Source organism: Trachurus japonicus, chromosome 4 (genome assembly GCF_045865225.1).
Source record: "Trachurus japonicus isolate A0001 chromosome 4, Traja_1.0".
Taxonomy (NCBI): domain Eukaryota; kingdom Metazoa; phylum Chordata; class Actinopteri; order Carangiformes; family Carangidae; genus Trachurus; species Trachurus japonicus.
In genome coordinates this window covers 32354463-32373267 of record NC_140910.1, presented here as the reverse complement: position 1 = coordinate 32373267, position 18805 = coordinate 32354463, and the positions used below count along the sequence as shown (strand labels likewise).

Below are 18805 nucleotides of genomic sequence, written 5' to 3'. Positions count from 1 at the left end.
AAATGTTAGTTTGTCATTTGTAATAGAGATTAAAATTAACTTAAACATTTGGTATAGATGACAATTAATGTGAATGAATTTCCCCTGGGGGATTAATAATGGGTCATAGATTGGCTTAAAATATCTTGTGTATATAATGAGTAATGTATTTTAACTAAATTTGATTTTACACATTCATAGTGTTGTGAAATTAATTAATTCATAATAATTGTGATTATTTCTCTCACAAAAATCTCTAACCGTGACATCACTCCACAGCTGCCCATCGTGGCTTCTTCTATGGTGTCTCTGTACTTCCTGGAGCTGACCGACGTGGTGCAGCCGGCCCAGGTCGGCTTCCGCTGCCACGACCGGGAGCTCAGCATGCCGTACGTGGACGGCGGCGACGAGCTCATTCCTCTGCTGATGCTGCTCAGCCTCGCCTTCGCCGGACCGGCCGCCTCGGTAACAATACTGTTCTGTTTATTTACTTATATGTTTATTTTAGTTTTTTGCTTCTTTTTTTTCTGATGTTTCCGATCAAGAGTGTTTTTGCCTTCTATGTGTGTTTGTTGTATATTTATTTAGTATATACAAAGTTTCCCTTAGTTGTAATTTATCTTCTTATTATGTGTCTGTGTGGGCATATGTGCCTACGTATGTGTACATGTACATTAGGGCTGGGACGATGCGCTTTTCTCCCGATTCGATTCTTCTGCGATTTTTTGGATGGCGTTTCGATTTAAATTGCGATTCTACGATATTGCCGATTATCTCGTTTTTTAGTCTTTAGCATTTTTAACATTTATCTGCACACAAACACTGTAGGAGCCTATAAATTAACATACTCCATTATAAAGTGAACTTAAACCCTTTTCAAAACCTGGACTCTCTGTATGTAAAAAAGGCGAACAAATGCACATTGCACAATATTTTAAAAAAAAATTTTTTTAATCGATTTAAAAATCGTCAAAAAAGATGAAAAGGTGAATCGATTTTTTCTCCCACCCCTAGTGTACATGCATATATGTGAAATTTTTTTTATAAATGTGTATATATGTGTATGTATGTGTGTGTGTGTGTATGTATATATATACATTGTTTTTTTTGTTCCTTTTTGTTTTTTTCTTTTCTGTTTTTTGTTTTATTTTTTATTTTTTTTAACCATTAGAGTGTGGAGGGAATGTCTGTATTTGTTTGTGAATTGGAAAAAAAATAAATAAAGAGGGTGATGAGAACAGATGAGATCCAATAGCTGAGGTCCTGAGGTGCGTTTGTTTTGTTGTTGTGTGTCAGATCATGGTGGTGGAGGGTCTGATCTACTGCCTCCAGTCCAGACTGAAGCTCCGCCGGCCTGAGGGCAGCATCAACGCCGGCGGCTGCAACTTCAACTCCTTCCTGAGGAGGACGGTCCGCTTCGTAGGTACAGACTAGACCATGACACGGGAGTGGATTTTCACTCCCGTCCCATCCCACTCCCAGAGAAAAAATCCCATCCCATCCCAATCCAAGGCCGGAGTAAAAAAAGAAATCCCATCCTGTCCCACTCCTGTAGAATGACTCCCAATCCCATCCCACTCCCACTCAAAATTACTCCCACTCCCACACTTTTTTTTTTTTTAATTAATAAGTTAGTCACTTTCACGTTCCACTCTAATAAACCTTTGCAATATTTGCGACTTCCCAACAAGTTCTGTTAACAAGGGCGCCGAAAGGAAGCGGGCTCTGTTCCGCGGCGCTTCGGCGTGTCTATGTTTGTAGCCTATTTGTGTTTATTAATCTAACAGAGCGCGAGAGAGAAACACACACACACACACACACACAACTGAGGGGCAGAAGCACTTGTCGTCCGGCGCGGAGAAATAAGCGTCTGATGTGAACAGGGGGGCAGCGGACTTCCGGTAGTGGCCGGCCCGGAAGTCAAAGCACTGTTGGATGTGTAGTTCTTGCTAACTCAAGTCAAAATAGATTTGGCTCACTGAAAGATGACTGCAAAAATGGACGCGTCTGTCCTTTTGGTTGTTTAACACGGCTGAAAATCATCATCTATTAATGGTCTTCCCGCTCCTGCCCGCTCCCATTGATTTTTATTCCCGTCCCATCCCAATCACGGGATTAATAAAACTTTGACTCCCATCCCGTGGGAATCACGTGATCCGCTAGCCTGACCATCCAGACTACATCATTAACATGTCTAGTCTGGCAACGAGCGGTAGACCTCGGCTCAATCCAGGGGGCGGGAAGAAGGCTGTCTTTCAAACTGCCCCTGCACCAATAGGGTAGCGCTACGACCAATCAGAGCAAAGAGCAGGATGACGTTAGCCTGACAAGCCAATTAAAATGTATGTCGTCATGGCGTTAAGCCCATAGATATATAAACGTAGATGCCGCGTTCCATACTGCCGAACAGCGCCACCATGCGTCTGCTGGCCGCCATGTTGTGCAGGGCATAAGTTCTAAAGGACTGCCGTTCTAAACGCTGTAACCATGGTTGTAACCCCAGATTTTGATTAAATCTATTCACAGGCGTCATTTACGCTGGGGACGTTAACTAGAAGCAGCTGAAACACTGAGCACGGCGCAGAGCTTCCTGTACGCCGCAGCCAACTCGCAACAATGTAGCTTCAATTAAGTAGTTCTCAGACTCTTTCTGTCATCTCCCGCTTTGCACAAAGAGGGATTTCAAGACGCAAAAGACGCACCACGGTGATATGGGTGCAACAAAGTCCCTGTTAACAAAATCAACATCTAATCTGTCCCTTCAAATTGAAGTTAGTGACTGTTTGGAGCAGCAGCTGACAGTAGCTGCGTTTCCATTACAGATTTTCGCAAAATAAAAGCGATATTTCTGAAACTTCGAAAAAGTGCAATTGCCATTTGCGGGTGTTTCCATTGAAAGGTATTTTTGCGAATGAGCCGTAATGCGTCTTGCGTTTCTATGGTGACGGCACAGCGATCTCAGCTGCCGACAGCTGTTGCTGTTATTGTTTTTAACAAAGACAAAAACAGCGCTTGATTACTGAAAGGCAAAGCCCGTGTGGCGCTGCAGCGGCCACAAATAAGGACGCACTCACACGGGCCAGTTGTTCCGTACCGTGCTGAAGCCCGAATGCCCCCTCCTCTGTCCCCCCCTGGCCCGCACTCACATCACCTCGAACCCAAGCTGATCAAGCACGGTTGCCTCCGTTGATATAGAGGGATTATTTGTTTACCAACACGGCGGATGCGCGCTTTAACTTGACTGCAGAGAGAACGGAGCCTTTCAACACCAGCGGTGATGAGGCGCTGACAACAATATAGGTGGTTGTGTCCACACACCCGTACTGGTTTATGTGACTTAGGTGACATTTCGGCGCAGGAGGGAGTGGGAGCGTGGAGCTAATCTCCTTCAACCATGCACGGAAAAGGGGAATGATAGAAAAGGTTTTTCTAATTTATTGAGAAACAATGCCCAGGTCAGCAATGCATGACAATAAACATGTGGTTCATTTGTCCCCTCGAGTTACATAAACCAACACAGCGTGGACACACACAACTCCGGTGACGCCGGTGACGTGTAGAAAAGCGAAAAAAGTGTTTCCATTACACTTTTGCGATACACGTTTGTATCGATACGTCTCAAAAACCACCTCATGAGAGCGCAAAAACTTTTTTGCGATATTTGAGAGTTTTTTCGAAATGTAGGTGTTTCCATTACCAGTTTTTAATTTCGATATTTAGGTTTTGCGCATTTCAAGGGGTAATGGAAACGCACCAAGTGACAGTTTCCTCATCACTAAACCTGAGCCACCATCAGATCCACTCAAAGTCTCTTATTGTATATTCTGTGTTTTTCCTCTCTTTAACCGTCTCGTTTCAGTTTTTGCCCGGTCAACCTGCATCTGGTGCGCATCTGCTGTTTCTCTCGCGCTCACTCGCTCACTCTTGATCCGCATATGAATATTAGCCTATATAAAAAAATAAAAAGGAAAACACACAGACGCGCAAATTGAAATGACCTACTGTAGTGTAGTCTAACAATTCAGTGACCTAGAGCTGTAGATCTGTAGATATCCCCAAAGAAAATTAAATCAAACGCAACTGGACTCAGTTATTTTGTCTAGGAAGACGTTTCACCTCTCATCTAAGAGGCTTCATCAGTTCATGTGCGCAACTGATGAAGCCTCTTGGACCTGGACAAATGAGAATATTCACAGGCTTAGACGTTCTGTGTCCTGCACAATATGGCGGCCCCACTGACGTATCGCCAGATATAGAACGCGGCATCTATGTTTATATATCTATGGTTAAGCCCGCCCAACGACTCTCTAAACAGATAGAGCGCTGTGATTGGTGAACACAAACGGTGTTCGAGACTCAAAAAGTTCCTATGGCTCGTTTCTAGACCCACCTACGGAGCAAAGAGATTTGCTGTCGCTAGGGTGCAGCTAGATTTCTAGGCTTGTGATCCGCGGGAATTCTCGACAAATGTCATCCTCTGGCCACTGGCTCTTCTCCAGGTGTTGCTGGCTTTGCTCACCTGTCTCTCTATCTGTCTCCAGGTGTGCACGTGTTCGGTCTGTGTGCGACGGCGCTGGTCACTGACATCATCCAGCTGTCGACAGGTTACCACGCCCCCTTCTTCCTCACCGTCTGCAAACCCAACTACACCCAGGTCGGAGTGTCGTGTGATAAGAACCCGTACATCACTAAAGACATCTGCTCTGGACACGACCAGCACGCCATCATGGCCGCCAGGTGAGTCGCCACTTACCGCCGCCACGTCACCCCACCCATCCTCCTTCTCTCTCTAACTGTCTCTCTCTTTTTCACAGGAAGACGTTTCCCTCTCAACATGCAACTCTCTCCGCCTTTGCTGCAGTTTACGTTTCGGTGAGTACGATTCTGTCTGTGGCTGAACAGGTGAAGAACAGATTAATGATCAGGTAAAACCATAGACTGTAAAAAGAATGGACGTAGCACCCGTGACGTCACCCATTGGTTTGGGGGAGTCTGTTTTGTGCCGCTACTACGGGGGTTTGAACTGCGCCATCTTGGATTTTAGGTGGAGTCTATTTGCCATATTTGGAGGAGAGGCGGTTAGCCGGCTGAGAACCCGCCCACTGAACTCGGAGCAACCAATTAACGGCCGGTAAACTCTCTGTGAACCTGTCACTCAACGTAATTTATGCACGAATTTGAAGCCTAAACAATACTAAAACGGTTGTGGTACAAAAACAGTGTTCAAGGAGGTGGAAACTATCGGTAGAGACCAAAAAAATAAAATGGACCAGGCTGTAAATATGTTTTTTTAAAGGGACAACGAGGAGTTTCTATTTGGTTGTAAAAAAAAGTCTCATATTAATGTGGATGAATCTACGTTACCACTTGTTAATGGCTCCATTTTCGATAAATATATCGTCTCTATCGTTATTTTGTTATTATTATTAGTGGTGGAAATGCTGGGCGAGCCGACCAGCGTTTCCTTACTTTCGGTTTCGCGGACGCTGCCCGGTGGGTCATGAGAATAACGCAGCCGAATCACCGTTTATGGTCTGAACTACGACGGTATGTGATCGTCTTCGAACCTCTGACTTTAATTGTTGATGAATGAAAACATTCTTGGCAAGACATCCGTCTTACGCCGGTCCAAGAATTTCACCGTGCGCGCGGAGGCTCATGGGGAAATGTAGTATGAGAACACTTCGCTTTCCAAAACTCCTCGTTGTCCCTTAAAGCTGTAAAGTCGGCTATTTTAACATGGGGCTCAATTGGAGTTGCTCCCTTCTGGAGCCAGCCCCCAGAGGCCGCCGGGGAACTGCAGCTTTTTGAACGCGGAAGTGGTCTTCACTTGGAGAACCCACAACTCCCCCCTTGGGTAAAACTCAGGGAAAGAACAGGTGGATGATGAGATGGATGATCCATGTCCACTCTGGTTCCAGCAGGTCCAGGTGTTTTGTTGGTGTGATGATGATCTCCTTCACCTGTGAACAACTGTTTCCTTCCAGATGTACTTCAACTCGACCATCTCCGACAGCACCAAGCTGCTGAAGCCGGTGCTCGTGTTTGCGTTCGCCATCGCAGCGGCGTTGACGGGTCTGACTCAGATCACTCAGCATCGCAGCCATCCCATCGACGTCTACGTGGGCTTCCTCATCGGAGCCTTCATCGCTGCCTACCTGGTGAGACGTTCACTGTCACAAATACTGTTTTACCAGTCACTCTGGTCGGATGGGAGACCAGTGCTGTGTCTCAATTTGAATACTAACTAACTATTTTTAAGGTCTGCAAACTTGTCAAAACACAGTGTACTGTAAGAACCTGGATTACTTACTGACTTACTTACGCCTGACACCCCTTGCTGGGGTATATGCCATTGACAAGGGACCTCCAGAGCACTCGGTCACTGGCTTTCTTTTCGATCTGCGACCAGTTGTATCCCATCTTTTTGGTGTCAGCCTGGAGATCTCTCCGCCAGGTATTTTTGGGTCGGACTCTATTTCTCCTCCCTTGTGGGTTCCAAGTTAGAGCCTGTCTGGTGATGTTAGATGCTGGTTTCCGAAGTGTGTGTCCTATCCAGTTCCATCTTCTTCGTCCTATTTCGTCCATAGCTGGTGTTTGGTTCGTCCTTGCCCACATATCTTGGTTCGTAATCTTGTCTGGCCAGTAGATCTTCAGAATTTTTCTTAAGCAGCTGTTAATGAAGGTTTGCACTTTACTGATTGTGGTTTTCAACATTCTCCTGGTCTTGGCTCCATAGATCAAGACAGATTTTACGTTGGAGTTGAAGATTCTTATTTTAGTTACTTCTTTTATCTCTCTGGAGCGCCAGATGTTTTTGAGTTGTAGGAACCTGGATTGTTCACTCAAAATGGTCAAAAAGTTGAGTGTGGAACGACCGACACTTCCCACCCTCAATGATCGGCATCAGGACTACGTAGCAGAATATAATATATGTAAATCTACATACCGGCAGGCCAATGTTTCCTACCAGTAAGAGGAGCCGGCTGACACAGCGATGGTGGCGTAATCTCTACTTCGCATTAAACGTGTGGCCCACACAAGCAAAGAAAAAAGTACAGTAAGGCGTTCATTATTGCTAATTGAAATTACAAAGAAATCAAGCCAGTAGATGAGTTGACGGGCGACAAGAGCATCCAAAAAAGAAGATGGCGTTGGCAACCGATGTGATCGTTAGTTCCCACTAACTTAGTGCACAACGACAGTATTCGATTTGATACTTAACTGTCGAAATTTGCGCCCTACAGAAGCAAGTTCATAGTGTAGAATAGATAGTAAACTACATGACAGTGAGCTCATGCAAGTATTCAAACTGGAATGTGTAAATCTACAACCCGTCCATCATAGAGGCTGACAATGTGTCCATTTATACCAAATAAGGTTGCCACATCTCTGTAAAAGTATGATGGTCTTTCCTGTAATTTTTTCAAGTGGAACACAACTATTCATTTCTGAAACCCATCTATCTTCCAATAGAAAGTTGGGAGTCAGACTTCCATGTGATGGCGATGCACTTCCTGGCAACACGCAACTTAGGCCAATGAGAGAAACTTCTTTTGAGCTTTTCTTAATCGTACATCGATATTTGTAGTAGTATCTCCTAATAAACAGGTTTGAGGATCTAATGGAAGATGCGCTCCTAGAAGTTTTCTCGTGATGTCAGAAAAATCGTGCCAGAATGTGTTAAGTCTTGTGCATAACCAAGTGCAGTGTAGGAATGAGCCCTCTTCTATCGGGATCATCCCTATATTCCCCGGGTCCTATGTTCCCCACTTTGTATGGGACCGGGGAACATAGAACCCTTTTTCTAAAAAAAGGTCCTGTGTTCCCCGCTTTCCCCCAAAAGGACCCGGGGAACATGCAATTTTTGTACTCATACCTGGAAGTGGCGTTGTGAGTGACTTGGCATATTTTTGCCTATTTTTGAGTGAGGAGTTTAGTTGTGACTTTGAGTGAGAAGTGTAGGCTAATTGTCCCATTGGTTGGGTTTAGGCAATGAAGAAAGGAGTTGGTTAAGTTTAGTAAAAAGACCAGGTAGAGGCTAGACAGGCCAGATAAATAGAGTCCAGATAAGTAGAGAGAGTCCATCGACCAGCAACAGTGGGGAACATAGGACCCTTTTTTTGAAAAAAGGTCCTATGTTCCCCAGTATGTATTGCGACCGGGGAACATAGGACCCTTTTTGGTAAAAACGGGGAACATAAGACCCATTTTCAAAAAGAGAAGGGAACATAGAACCCAGGGAACATAGGTACGCTCCCCTTCTATCCACCACTTTCCGGTGTCGCCATGACAAGCACCTGAACCTTGGACTGATTGAGTCCCTGGTGGTTTTTACTGTCAGACTCTGACCTTTTTTTAAAATATATTTTTCTCCTTTTAGGCGTTTCACGCTGTGGCCAACTTCAAGTCCTCCGATGACATCACTCCAGCTCCAGCTCCTCCGGCTCCAAAAGAAGATCCTCTCCGTGCGCTGACGGAGCGAGGGCACGAGTCCGTCTACAACAAAGGCCCCGCCTCGGCCTCGGAGAGCAACGACGAGATCGCGGCGGCCCCGGCCCCCATGGACCGGCTGGAGGGCCTGGTGCCGCTGCAGAGGGAGAAGAACTCCATGGGGAGCCTGAAGAGGGCCAGCGTGGACGTGGAGCTTCTGGCTCCTCGCAGCCCAATGGGGAAGGAGACCATGCTGACCTTCAGCAACACGCTGCCGAGGGCCAGCATGAACGTCAACGGGGTGCTCGGGACCAACGAGGCACTAGAGCTAGAGGATCAAGTCCAGTCGGTGCAGCTGGTCCAGCCGGTGCAGCCGGTGCAGCCGGTGCAACGGCGTCTCAAAGCCGTGCAGGTTCCCATGGACCCGATGCGCTCGCAGCAGCTGGTGTCCGAGTGGAAGCAGAAGTCCATGGAGATGAGAGGCCTGAGCCTGCGGGACGAGGCGGCACAGGAAGCCAGCGACGAGGGCTCGGACGGCGGCTCCGTGGGGACCGAGGACGGCGGCTCTCAGGCAAGGGGGGGGGGTCGGACTACACGCGGGCGTATAGCTCACAGGCGGCCATAATGGAACGGGCAACTTGCTCTGACTCTGGCTGCAGTTACAGTGCAGTAGATAGGTGATCCAGTCATCTTCACTAACAAAACGATTCATAACTCTGTGTAAAACAAATCAGTATGTAGCTATTACTTTAAAGCAGAAGTAAGCGGAATATTTGTGTTAATATAAGTCTTAAATAGTTATATCTTCCGACAGCAATCACTTACATAGAGTGTTTGGACCGAAACACGGGTCTGTCAGTCACTCTGCTCTGCTCTGAGCCGAGGAGAAAACTTTCCTTGTATCCTACAACCTTTATCCAATGAGGAGAGAGAACGGCATGAAGGGCTGTGTGTGCAGCCAAGGGATGCGCGTGAATGTGGTGACGTAGGGACGAGGACCAATAGATCCATGACGAGGGCGGGGGCTGCTAACTCCATCGGCTGACAAAAAGTTAGCCAAAACGACCGGATCGCTTACTTCTGCTTTAACTATTTGCATAATGTCACTATAATGTTACTTTTACAAAAAAATATACATGATTAAACTGATCCGTGATTCTAAGTATGCTGCATCATAAGTGCATAGACGTTCATAAAAAATCAAACCGTTTTGAAATCGGACAAGAACTGAGCAAGTTCTGGTCATTATAGCAGAATATGCAGCAGAGGCTTAATGCTCTGAGGGAGAGAGTTGCCCGTCCCACGATGACCGCCGTCCTGGCTACGCTTTGTCATTGGGAAACAGCGGTGGGTGAGTCATCTAGTCTTCTTATATATATATCTATGCTCTCAGGCGCCTCTCTACCAACCCGCGGTGCATTCTGGGAGATCAGCCGCCGCCAGTCACAACCGAACTCCATCTCCATCTCCGGGAGCCGCCAAAGCCGTGGCGACTCCGAGACCGCCACAGATCCCCGAGGCCGGACCACCACCGGTGTCCCCGAAGAGCGCCCTGACTCGGGCCAAGTGGCTCGCCATAAGGGAGAAGACCAGCGGCGGCGGCGGCGGGGAGGCGTCGGGCCGCGGCGCCGCCAACCAGCCGCGACTCATGCAGGTTGTTATGAACTCCCCTGGGAGATGTGAAGCAGGTGAAGTGTAAGGGCCAGGTGAGGTCAAGGTAGACTGATCCACAAATACACAACACAGAAACATATCACGAGATGGGAGGTAGCTCACTTGACCCAATGAGTGGGCGGAGTTGAGTTGACCCATATCACCTGGGCTGGAGGCGGAAGTGAGGGACGACTTCCGGGGTTTCGAGACGAAGAGCGGCAGACACACCGCAGCAGAGTCACACACCAAATGAACTAAGCAGGGCCGGCCCCTGGCATAAACACTCTATGCGGTTGTTTAGGGCCACAGCCGTTAGGTGGGGGGCCACATGATCAGAAAGGTACCGGGGTTCATTCAAGTCATTTAAACATCCTGAGGTCTGCACGTGCACGCTATGAGCTTTATATGTAATGTGAAGTCAATATTCAGCTTCTTTTATCTCACATTTGAGACATTTGGTGAAAATAGAACGGCAGAATGACAACATTTGTGCTCAAAAAGCAATTTTACAAAATTTCATTTTAGACTTGTTTTCTACACGTATCTATTACTGTATTCATATCCTATTTCAAGCACCAAAAAACAGTTCATTCTCATGACTGAAGGTGTGTTTTCACAAGGGATTTGAAATTTTTCAAAAAGCAGACCTCAAATTTCCAGCATTTCGCCTAAATTATTGGCCTCAGTGTGCTTACAGCGGAGGTTCTAATATTTAGACATAAAACACTTGAGTATTGTTACATCTGCAAGTATCTTAAAAAGATAAATTTAAGAAAATGTTAAAGTCGAGAAAATGGCCTCAAACCTCAGAGGGCATAAACATGTCTGTATTCAGTTTTAAGCAGTGATTTGGTGTTTGCGCTTAGAGTGCAGGGCCACAAACAAAAATCTTGTTTAGGGGCCACCAAAATCCTAGGGCCGGCCCTGGAACTAAGAACCAAGTGCCGAGTCGAGCGAGCTGGCCGGCTGTGGAGCTGCTGTGGCCGTGTAGCGACAGGGGCGCCCTGAGCTACGGCCTTGCCGAGTCCGGTCGCACCGGGTCGTTCCTAGGCCTAGAAGCGGTAACTACGGAGCGGGTAAGTGAAGCAACTCCCATGCTCAGGTAGATACACACACATACGGACAGGTACACAAACTCACGTCTGTGCATACACTTGAGAGAGAGATAACCACAGGAGCAAGCGGGAGGTTTCAGGACAGGCATAGTTTAATAAACGAGCTAAACGAGTAATATCATGTTTCATGTACCAATGCAGTCCCGTTTGTCCGCGTGTGTTACACAGGTCATCGCCATGTCGAAGCAGCAGGGCCTCCTCCCCTCCTCCTCCTCCGGGGAGAAGTCCTCCGAGACCACTTCCTCCACCGGCTCTGGCGCCTCCTCCTCCATCGCCGACTCGCCTCACTACCGCCCGGCCTCGGAGCAGCAGCGGGAGAGGGAGGGCTCGGGCATCGTGACAGTGGAGGCCCACGCCCCCCACCATCCTGTGGTCCAAGCCATGCCCCCTCCTCAGGGTCCATCCCTCACAGGTAGGGGATGCACATTATGAAATTTTTTTCTGACCGATAACCGACTTTGTATCGTCTACCAGAGGGAAGAAGTTCAAACTCCCTATTGAGTGGATGAGAGGGATCGTTTGCTATTTTGACAGCTTTTTTCCTAAGCACTTCCTCGTACATACAACTTAATTGTTTCTGTCTTGTCCCTATGATTTTTTTTTATCTTTGTATCTTTATTGATATTTAAACATTCACATGTCACATATTACAGTTTCTTACTTTTTTTTTCCCATTTATGAACCCCCCCACACACACACAGATCCCACAGCACAGTCTTGTCTTAACAAGCGGTATTCAGAAAGATTACATGTACATACATACACATGCCTACATGCACACACACATATATATGCACATATACACATAAATACAATTCTCATAAGAAAAGAGAGAAAAAAATTAATAAATAAAGGAGAGAAAATAAAGGAAAAGAGTTACAGACAACCAGGGCTCCCCCACAAATTAAATTATCATTCCGTGGTTTTGGAAATGTCTTCCAAAATATACTAGATATCCTAGGTCCCATATAATCAAAAAATGGAGTCCATATGTCAAAAAATACACCAATTTTACCTTTGGCCCAGTTATGTCAGGTATTCCATGGGTAAAAGACTGAATATGATCTTATGCCAGTCTGAGAGCGTTGGTGGCTTATTTGAGATCCATTTTAACAGTATGCTTTTGCGTGCAGCGTATATTAATATATAGTCCCTATGATTTTTGAGGCAAGGTTTACTATTCTCTGCAGCTTGCTTCTTCCTTTAATGTTTAGATTACCATACCACATTGCCATGTTAAAAGTTAGAATGCCCTCTATCTGCAGGTTCTTATAAACTGTTTCCATCATAATCATGTGCATCCCTACTCACAGGGAACAGTAACCCGTGGGAGTGGGCGGCGGCCTCCAACCCCGGCGACCCCCAGGACAGCTACGACCTCAACAGCCTGAACCGAGGAGACTCGTCCGCCCGCGGCAGCAGCTTTCGGCCGCACCGGTCCGCGTCGCCGTGCGCCAACATCAACCTGGACGCGGCCTCGCCCCCGCCTCACCCGCAGCAGTTGGAGATGTCCGTGGACTCTAAGCGCAGGGAGATGGCCATGAGACGCAAGACGGCGCTAGTTCTGCTGGATCGAGAGATTCGTAACCAAACTGAACAGGAAAACTACTATAAGAGTCTGCAGGGACGCAGGTTCAAGGATTAGTCTCTTAACTTTTCAAAACAAAAGCCTTATTTTGAAACTGGTCACTATCAGCACAGCACCTGGACAGCAGTGAGGACTATGTCACTATGCACTTCAATCGGCTAAATGTGATGGAAGGAAGGAAGGAAGGAGCTGCAAGAAATAAGGGTTTCTATTCTAGGAGGGTCCGACCGGATGCTCAGAGGCTCAACACTCCAGATGGGTTTTGGATCTAACAGAGTCCAGAACTCTAACAGTGTCTCTGTTAGATCCTGTTTATCCAACAGTCCAATGGTTAGACTTACCATAATAATAATAACAACGTTACCGCCAGTTTTCACACCTGATTGACATATTGGTGCAAGGACACTACACAATCTATAGCTATGAAAAAGTTAAAAGATGAGTCATTCTGGACGTACAGTTCAGTCTAGGGTTTTATTCCCGGGTCTGGAGATGACGATGAGATAATCTCCAGGTTGTGACCTCAATGTGAGTGTTGATTGTCCTGAAGGCTGAGGAGTGACCGTGGAGAGAGGTCTGGTATCATCAGAATAGATGATGAGAATCGATGGAACAGGTTCTGGTTCTGGAACCTGAAGGAAACATCTACCTAGTCTGAGCAGCACTGGTGCTTGGGACGGATGCAGGGTCCTGCCTGGACCCGATCCTGACTCTGTCTCGCCCTCAGAAACTAACATCTCTTCTAGTTTAGTTCTAGATGGTTCTGACATCGACGGTATCTCACCTCCATTTAGGTCTCTGGATGTTCAGAGGACCTTCAGTTCAGTGCAGATCAGCTTTGCCAGTACTGGTACTGGTACTGGTACTGGTACTGGTACTGGTACTGGTCCTCAGTGTACGCAGGTGCCACAGGACCTGTAGGACCTGGTCTCAAGCTCTGTCATGTGACCAGGAGCCCCTGATAGTGAAGCAGTGTTGAGGGAACATCATGGTCATCAACATCTGATCTAATATATAGTATTGACCTCCGTTGTCTGAACCAGACCAAAACCAGACCAAAACCACAGTCTGAACCAGACCAAAACCATATTCTGAATTAGTCCAGAACCAGACCACAACCAGACCAAAACCACAGTCTGAACCAGACCACAACCAGACCAAAGCCACAGTCTGAACCAGACCACAACCACATCACAACCAGACCAAAACCGCAGTCTGAACCAGACCAAAACCACATCTGAACCAGACCAAAACCACAGACTGAACCAGACCAAAACCACAGACTGAACCAGACCACAACCAGACCAAAACCATGTTCTGAATTAGTCCAGAACCAGACCACAACCACAATGGCCCCTTTTCCACCGAGCTGGTTCCAGTGCTGGTTCTAGAGCACCAGTTCTTTGCTTTTCCACCGCTTAAGAAACCGGTTCTTGGTTCTTAAAACTGGTTCCAACAAAGCACCAACTCCTTGCTGGTCTAGAGCTAAGAACCGGTTCCTCCAGGGGCTGGCGACGAGGTTATTAAGCAACAGTAGTGCGAAGATATACAGAGACGTTATCGATACTGTGTTAAAGGGGAATTGCTGTTGCGCGGCTCTCGGCTGGATCTAATTTCGTCGGTACGACTTGTAATGACACCAAAGTTATCTGGGTGAGTAAATGATCGTATTTTATGCTAGAAATAAAGTCCAGATTGTTAAAAAAAAACTGTAATTCCCCTTTAAATTTGTTTGTCTGCTGTGTAATCGATGTAAACACAGTTGAAGCTAACTAGCTGAGCTACAGGCGGTGGCTAACAACAGCTAACTGACAATCTGAACTCGTCTAGAACCAGAACCAGCCAAGACGTCACCGCCCACGGTGTTGAGCCTCTGAGTGGAAGCTGGACCGTTTCCATGGTGAATCATTCTCTGAATAATCCAAGAGTACCCGTATGCAGGGACAAGAGCGCCGCCATTAGCTCAGCTGATCCATACCGGAAGTCACGACCGGAATTTGCTCTTCTTCGTGTGTATCATTTCTATGTAGATAAAAAAAATAACTCAAATGGTCCATGATAAAATATTGTTTTCCAGCGGATATCTTAGTTACAACATGATTGAGCTAACTAAATATTTTTTTGCATGGATCATTTATTAAGTTATTGAGTTATTAAAAAACGCTGCTAACGGCTAACGGCTAATGGCTAGCGCCGCTCCTGCTGACAGCAGACCAGGAGAGAGAAAGAAAAAAGAAATGTCTTTGGTGGGTGCTTTGGTTGGGTTTAGGCAATGAAGAAAGGAGTTGGTTAAGTTTAGTAAAAAGAGCAGGTAGAGGCTAGACAGGCCAGAGAGAGGGGGGGTTCTTAGAATAACATAGAAATAATATACACGAAGAAAAGCAACTTCCGGTCGTGACTTCCGGTGTGAATGAGCTGAGCTAATGGCGGCACCCTTGTCCCTGCACACCGGTCCCTCTCGAATAATCTGGAGTCGAAGAGCACAGAAGACGATTTTAAAGATTCATTCATTCATTCCTTAAGCACAAACTTGCAACCAACCTGAAACCTGCAGTGAAGCTCCTGTTTCCTCTGCGGCGCTCGCTCACACAACCACAGACCGTCACCGACCACAACGACTTGCACGAGCTCCACGGCCGCCATTATGGAGGACGCTGTGGTCGTGGTCGTCGTGGTAACGTTACTGCACAGCAGCCATACTATGTGGAGGTCTTACACTGATTGTACATTAACCTGGACGGGTGTGTGTTGTTGCCTTTCTGTTGTAATAATGGTTTGGTTGCTATAGTGATTCTCAGCATGTTGGCTTGTTAGTGTGCTGCTCTCTGATTGGTCCGTTTCGGCCTGGTCGGTTGGCCTGTTCTGAGTGTCGTGTGTGAATGTTGAGTATTCATAAAGAACGGACTCATAAGAAATTAAATATTTATATAACTAATGGTGTTCGGAGTTACAGACGCACTCTGTGATTAGTGTGAAGACAAACCTCGTCAGTGTGAACCTCATGGGAACAGGTTATTAACTGGTTATTACCGGTAATTAATTATTAGCTGTTATTAAATGGATATTAATTGCAATGAACTGTTGGTCGTTAATGGGTATTAACGGGTTATTAACAGTCATTAACTAGTTATTCACTGGTTATTAACTATTAATAACTGGTTGTTGACTGTTTGGAATTGGTCATCATTAAATAGTTATTAACTGTTCATTTACTGGTCATGAACTGTTATTCACTGGTTATTATGTAGTTATTAACTGTCATGAACATGTTATCCAGTTACAGTAGGTAATTGATCATTAATTGCGGATCACTTGATTGTTACCTGGTTATTAACTAGTTACCAACTGTTATTAAAGGTTATTAACTGTTGGTAAGTAGTTATTAACTAGTTGTGTTATGAATTGCTCATGAGTAAATGATTTAAAAACGATTGTTATGATTGTTAGCTGGTTATTAACATTTACTAGTTAATAACTGGTTATTAACTGTTTAATGAGCGAGGGCGTTGATAAAGTTGTAATGTTTTTGAATGTTACAGCTCTGACAGTGTGTGTGTGCGTGCGTGTGTGTGTGTGCGTGTGTGGTTGTGAATCACAGAGTGTCTCTGTGTGAGATTCTGATGAGTCTTCCTGGTGTTAACGTGTCCGTGTTGTTGCATGTGTTTTGATTTCAAAACCAAAACGTCCTGTTTTTTTATTCTCAGCTCTGAAGTTTCCTTTGAATGTAAAAACACGACGATTCTGTAAAATGTGAAAATATAAAAAAAAAAAAAACTGCTGCTATAAAGATGAAGAAAATGTGTCAAACAGATGCTGCATGATCTGTGGATCAAAGTCCATTAAACCTGGTTCTTGATCACTGTTTATGTGTTTTATTTTGAAGGCGGATTCACTGACATGTGATCTCCTGTTATTATTAGAAGTTAAAGGGATAGTTCAAGATTTTTGGCAAATTGGCCCATTGCCATAATCCCTATAGTCATAGCAGTAGGTTCGTTACCTTTAATTGTCGGTGCAAGCTGTTTTTAGAACGGCGGAGCAGAGCCGTGAGCTGCTCAGAGCTACGCTACGGAGGCTCATGGGATTTCTTGGTTTCCCTCATCAAACTCATCAAATACACAATCCAACAACTCCACAACGCTCTGGTGGACAAGTTGTGAGCTGCACATTCACCACGCTATGAGATAATAACACAACGTTACCAGGCAGAGTTGTTTTAGAGGGAAATTCATGCAAAACCGCTGATGCGCGTTGCCTTCAGGGACAGTTTTTCATCAACAGTCTCTGTATTTCCCTCTAAAACAACTCTGTCTGGTAACGTTGTGTTATTATCTCATAGCGTGGTGAATGTGCAGCTCACAACTTGTCCACCAGAGCGTTGTGGAGTTGTTGGATTGTGTATTTGATGAGTTTGATGAGGGAAACTAAGAAATCCCATGAGCCTCCGTAGCGTAGCTCTGAGCAGCTCACGGCTCTGCTCCGCCGTTCTAAACACAGCTTGCACCGACAATTAAAGGTAACGAACCTACTCCTGAAACTATAGGGATTATGGCAATGGGCCAATTTGCCAAAATGTTGAACTATCCCTTCAAGTTTTATTAATGCATCAGTTTTTGATGCTTATGTTTAGAGCAATAGGATTATACATGAGATTAGATTATTAGATGATGTATCTGTTATTTAGATGTTGTCTTACTCTTACTCACTTTCACTTCCTATCCGGTCCTTCAGTTTAAAAGCCTCACATGTGTCTCAGCTTCCTTGGAGGTCTTCATCCTGCAGGGCGTCCGTCCGGTTTCAGTGACCAATTAGTGCTGCTGCTGAGAGATTCAAGGACCCGTGAGATGTTCAGGGACCGGTGGACTGCAGGAGATTTTCCTCTTGGCTTGGTTTATGTGTTTGTTTTTTCAAACCTCTGTTGTGGACCAGACTCTCTGGATGTGAAGGAGAACCAACCAGGACTGCAGAGGATGAGCAGCTCCACAGCTCCACAGCTCCACGTAGCTACTGCACCTCCAGGCTCATTGTTCAGTTTCCATGGCAACAGAGTTGATGGCTGATGCTAAGATAAGAGCTCAAACACACACACACACACACACACACTCAGTCACCCACTCACTCACTGGCTTTGCTGTCACACATTTGTTTTTTTCTACAGTTCATAGAAACTTTATTGAACATGATTACACCAGAACTCCGGTCCGGTTCAGTCAGGTTTGGACCGGTTCGGTCCGGTGTTTCGTACGGTCGGTGAAACTTGAAACCTCACAGATGATCGTTAAATCGTCCACCTAGTGGCCACACAGCTTCACTGCAGACACACACACACACAGACTAAATGTCCTCACAAGGACAGACAAAGACAGACTAACACCAAACACACACACACACACACACACACACACACACACACACACACATACATCCACCCCCTCCCTCTTTTTTCTTTATTTCCTGGAGGCGATTCAGCAGCCACCGTGTTGCTACGGCAACAGCGACCAAAGAGAGAAAATGAGAGAGCGAGTGTGTGTGTGTGTGTGAGAGAGAAAGAGATTGTGTGTGAGTGTGTGTGCATGGTAATCTATCACTTTAATAGCCTGCTGCACGTGTGTGTGTGTGTGTGTGTGTGTGTGTGTGTGTGTGTGTGTGTGTGTGTGTGTGTGTGTGTGTGTGTGCTGTGAGCCTTTTATTTTGAAGGATCAGTATTCATAGTGAGTGTCTTGTGGTGAAATGATCTGACTGGATGACAACAGATTCCTCTGTTATTACCTGCCATTACCTTTGTTATGACCCATTGTTACGTGTCATTTTCCACTTGTTACTTCCTGTTTCTTTGTCATTACTTGTTATTACCTGGTTATCTCTACCTGTTACTACCTGTGTTAAAACCTGTCAATCTCTACTTGTTTTTACCTCTTACTAGAGCACTGGAAAAGAGAGTAACGACACCACCATTGACTCCCGTGGTAATAAGGGTTTTGCGCCCCTAGTGGCAGGATATGGGTGTTGCAAAAGCGCCCAGAAAACCCATTCACTC

At 45.8% G+C, this 18805-nt stretch overlaps 1 protein-coding gene across 1 annotated transcript in view; it reads left to right on the top strand.

The window, feature by feature from the left end:
• The window catches only part of plppr3b (phospholipid phosphatase related 3b), a 14525-nt gene extending 1478 nt beyond the window's left edge, over positions 1-13047 (top strand). The window contains exons 2-10 of the mRNA XM_085775207.1: positions 259-444; positions 1276-1402; positions 4521-4716; positions 4794-4851; positions 5967-6140; positions 8363-8983; positions 9806-10066; positions 11349-11592; positions 12494-13047. Of these exons, the coding sequence (XP_085631333.1) occupies positions 259-444; positions 1276-1402; positions 4521-4716; positions 4794-4851; positions 5967-6140; positions 8363-8983; positions 9806-10066; positions 11349-11592; positions 12494-12825 (2199 nt within the window). The 3' untranslated portion in view covers positions 12826-13047. The remainder of the gene's footprint in view (positions 1-258; positions 445-1275; positions 1403-4520; positions 4717-4793; positions 4852-5966; positions 6141-8362; positions 8984-9805; positions 10067-11348; positions 11593-12493) is intronic.
• Positions 13048-18805: the final 5758 nt, after the last annotated feature.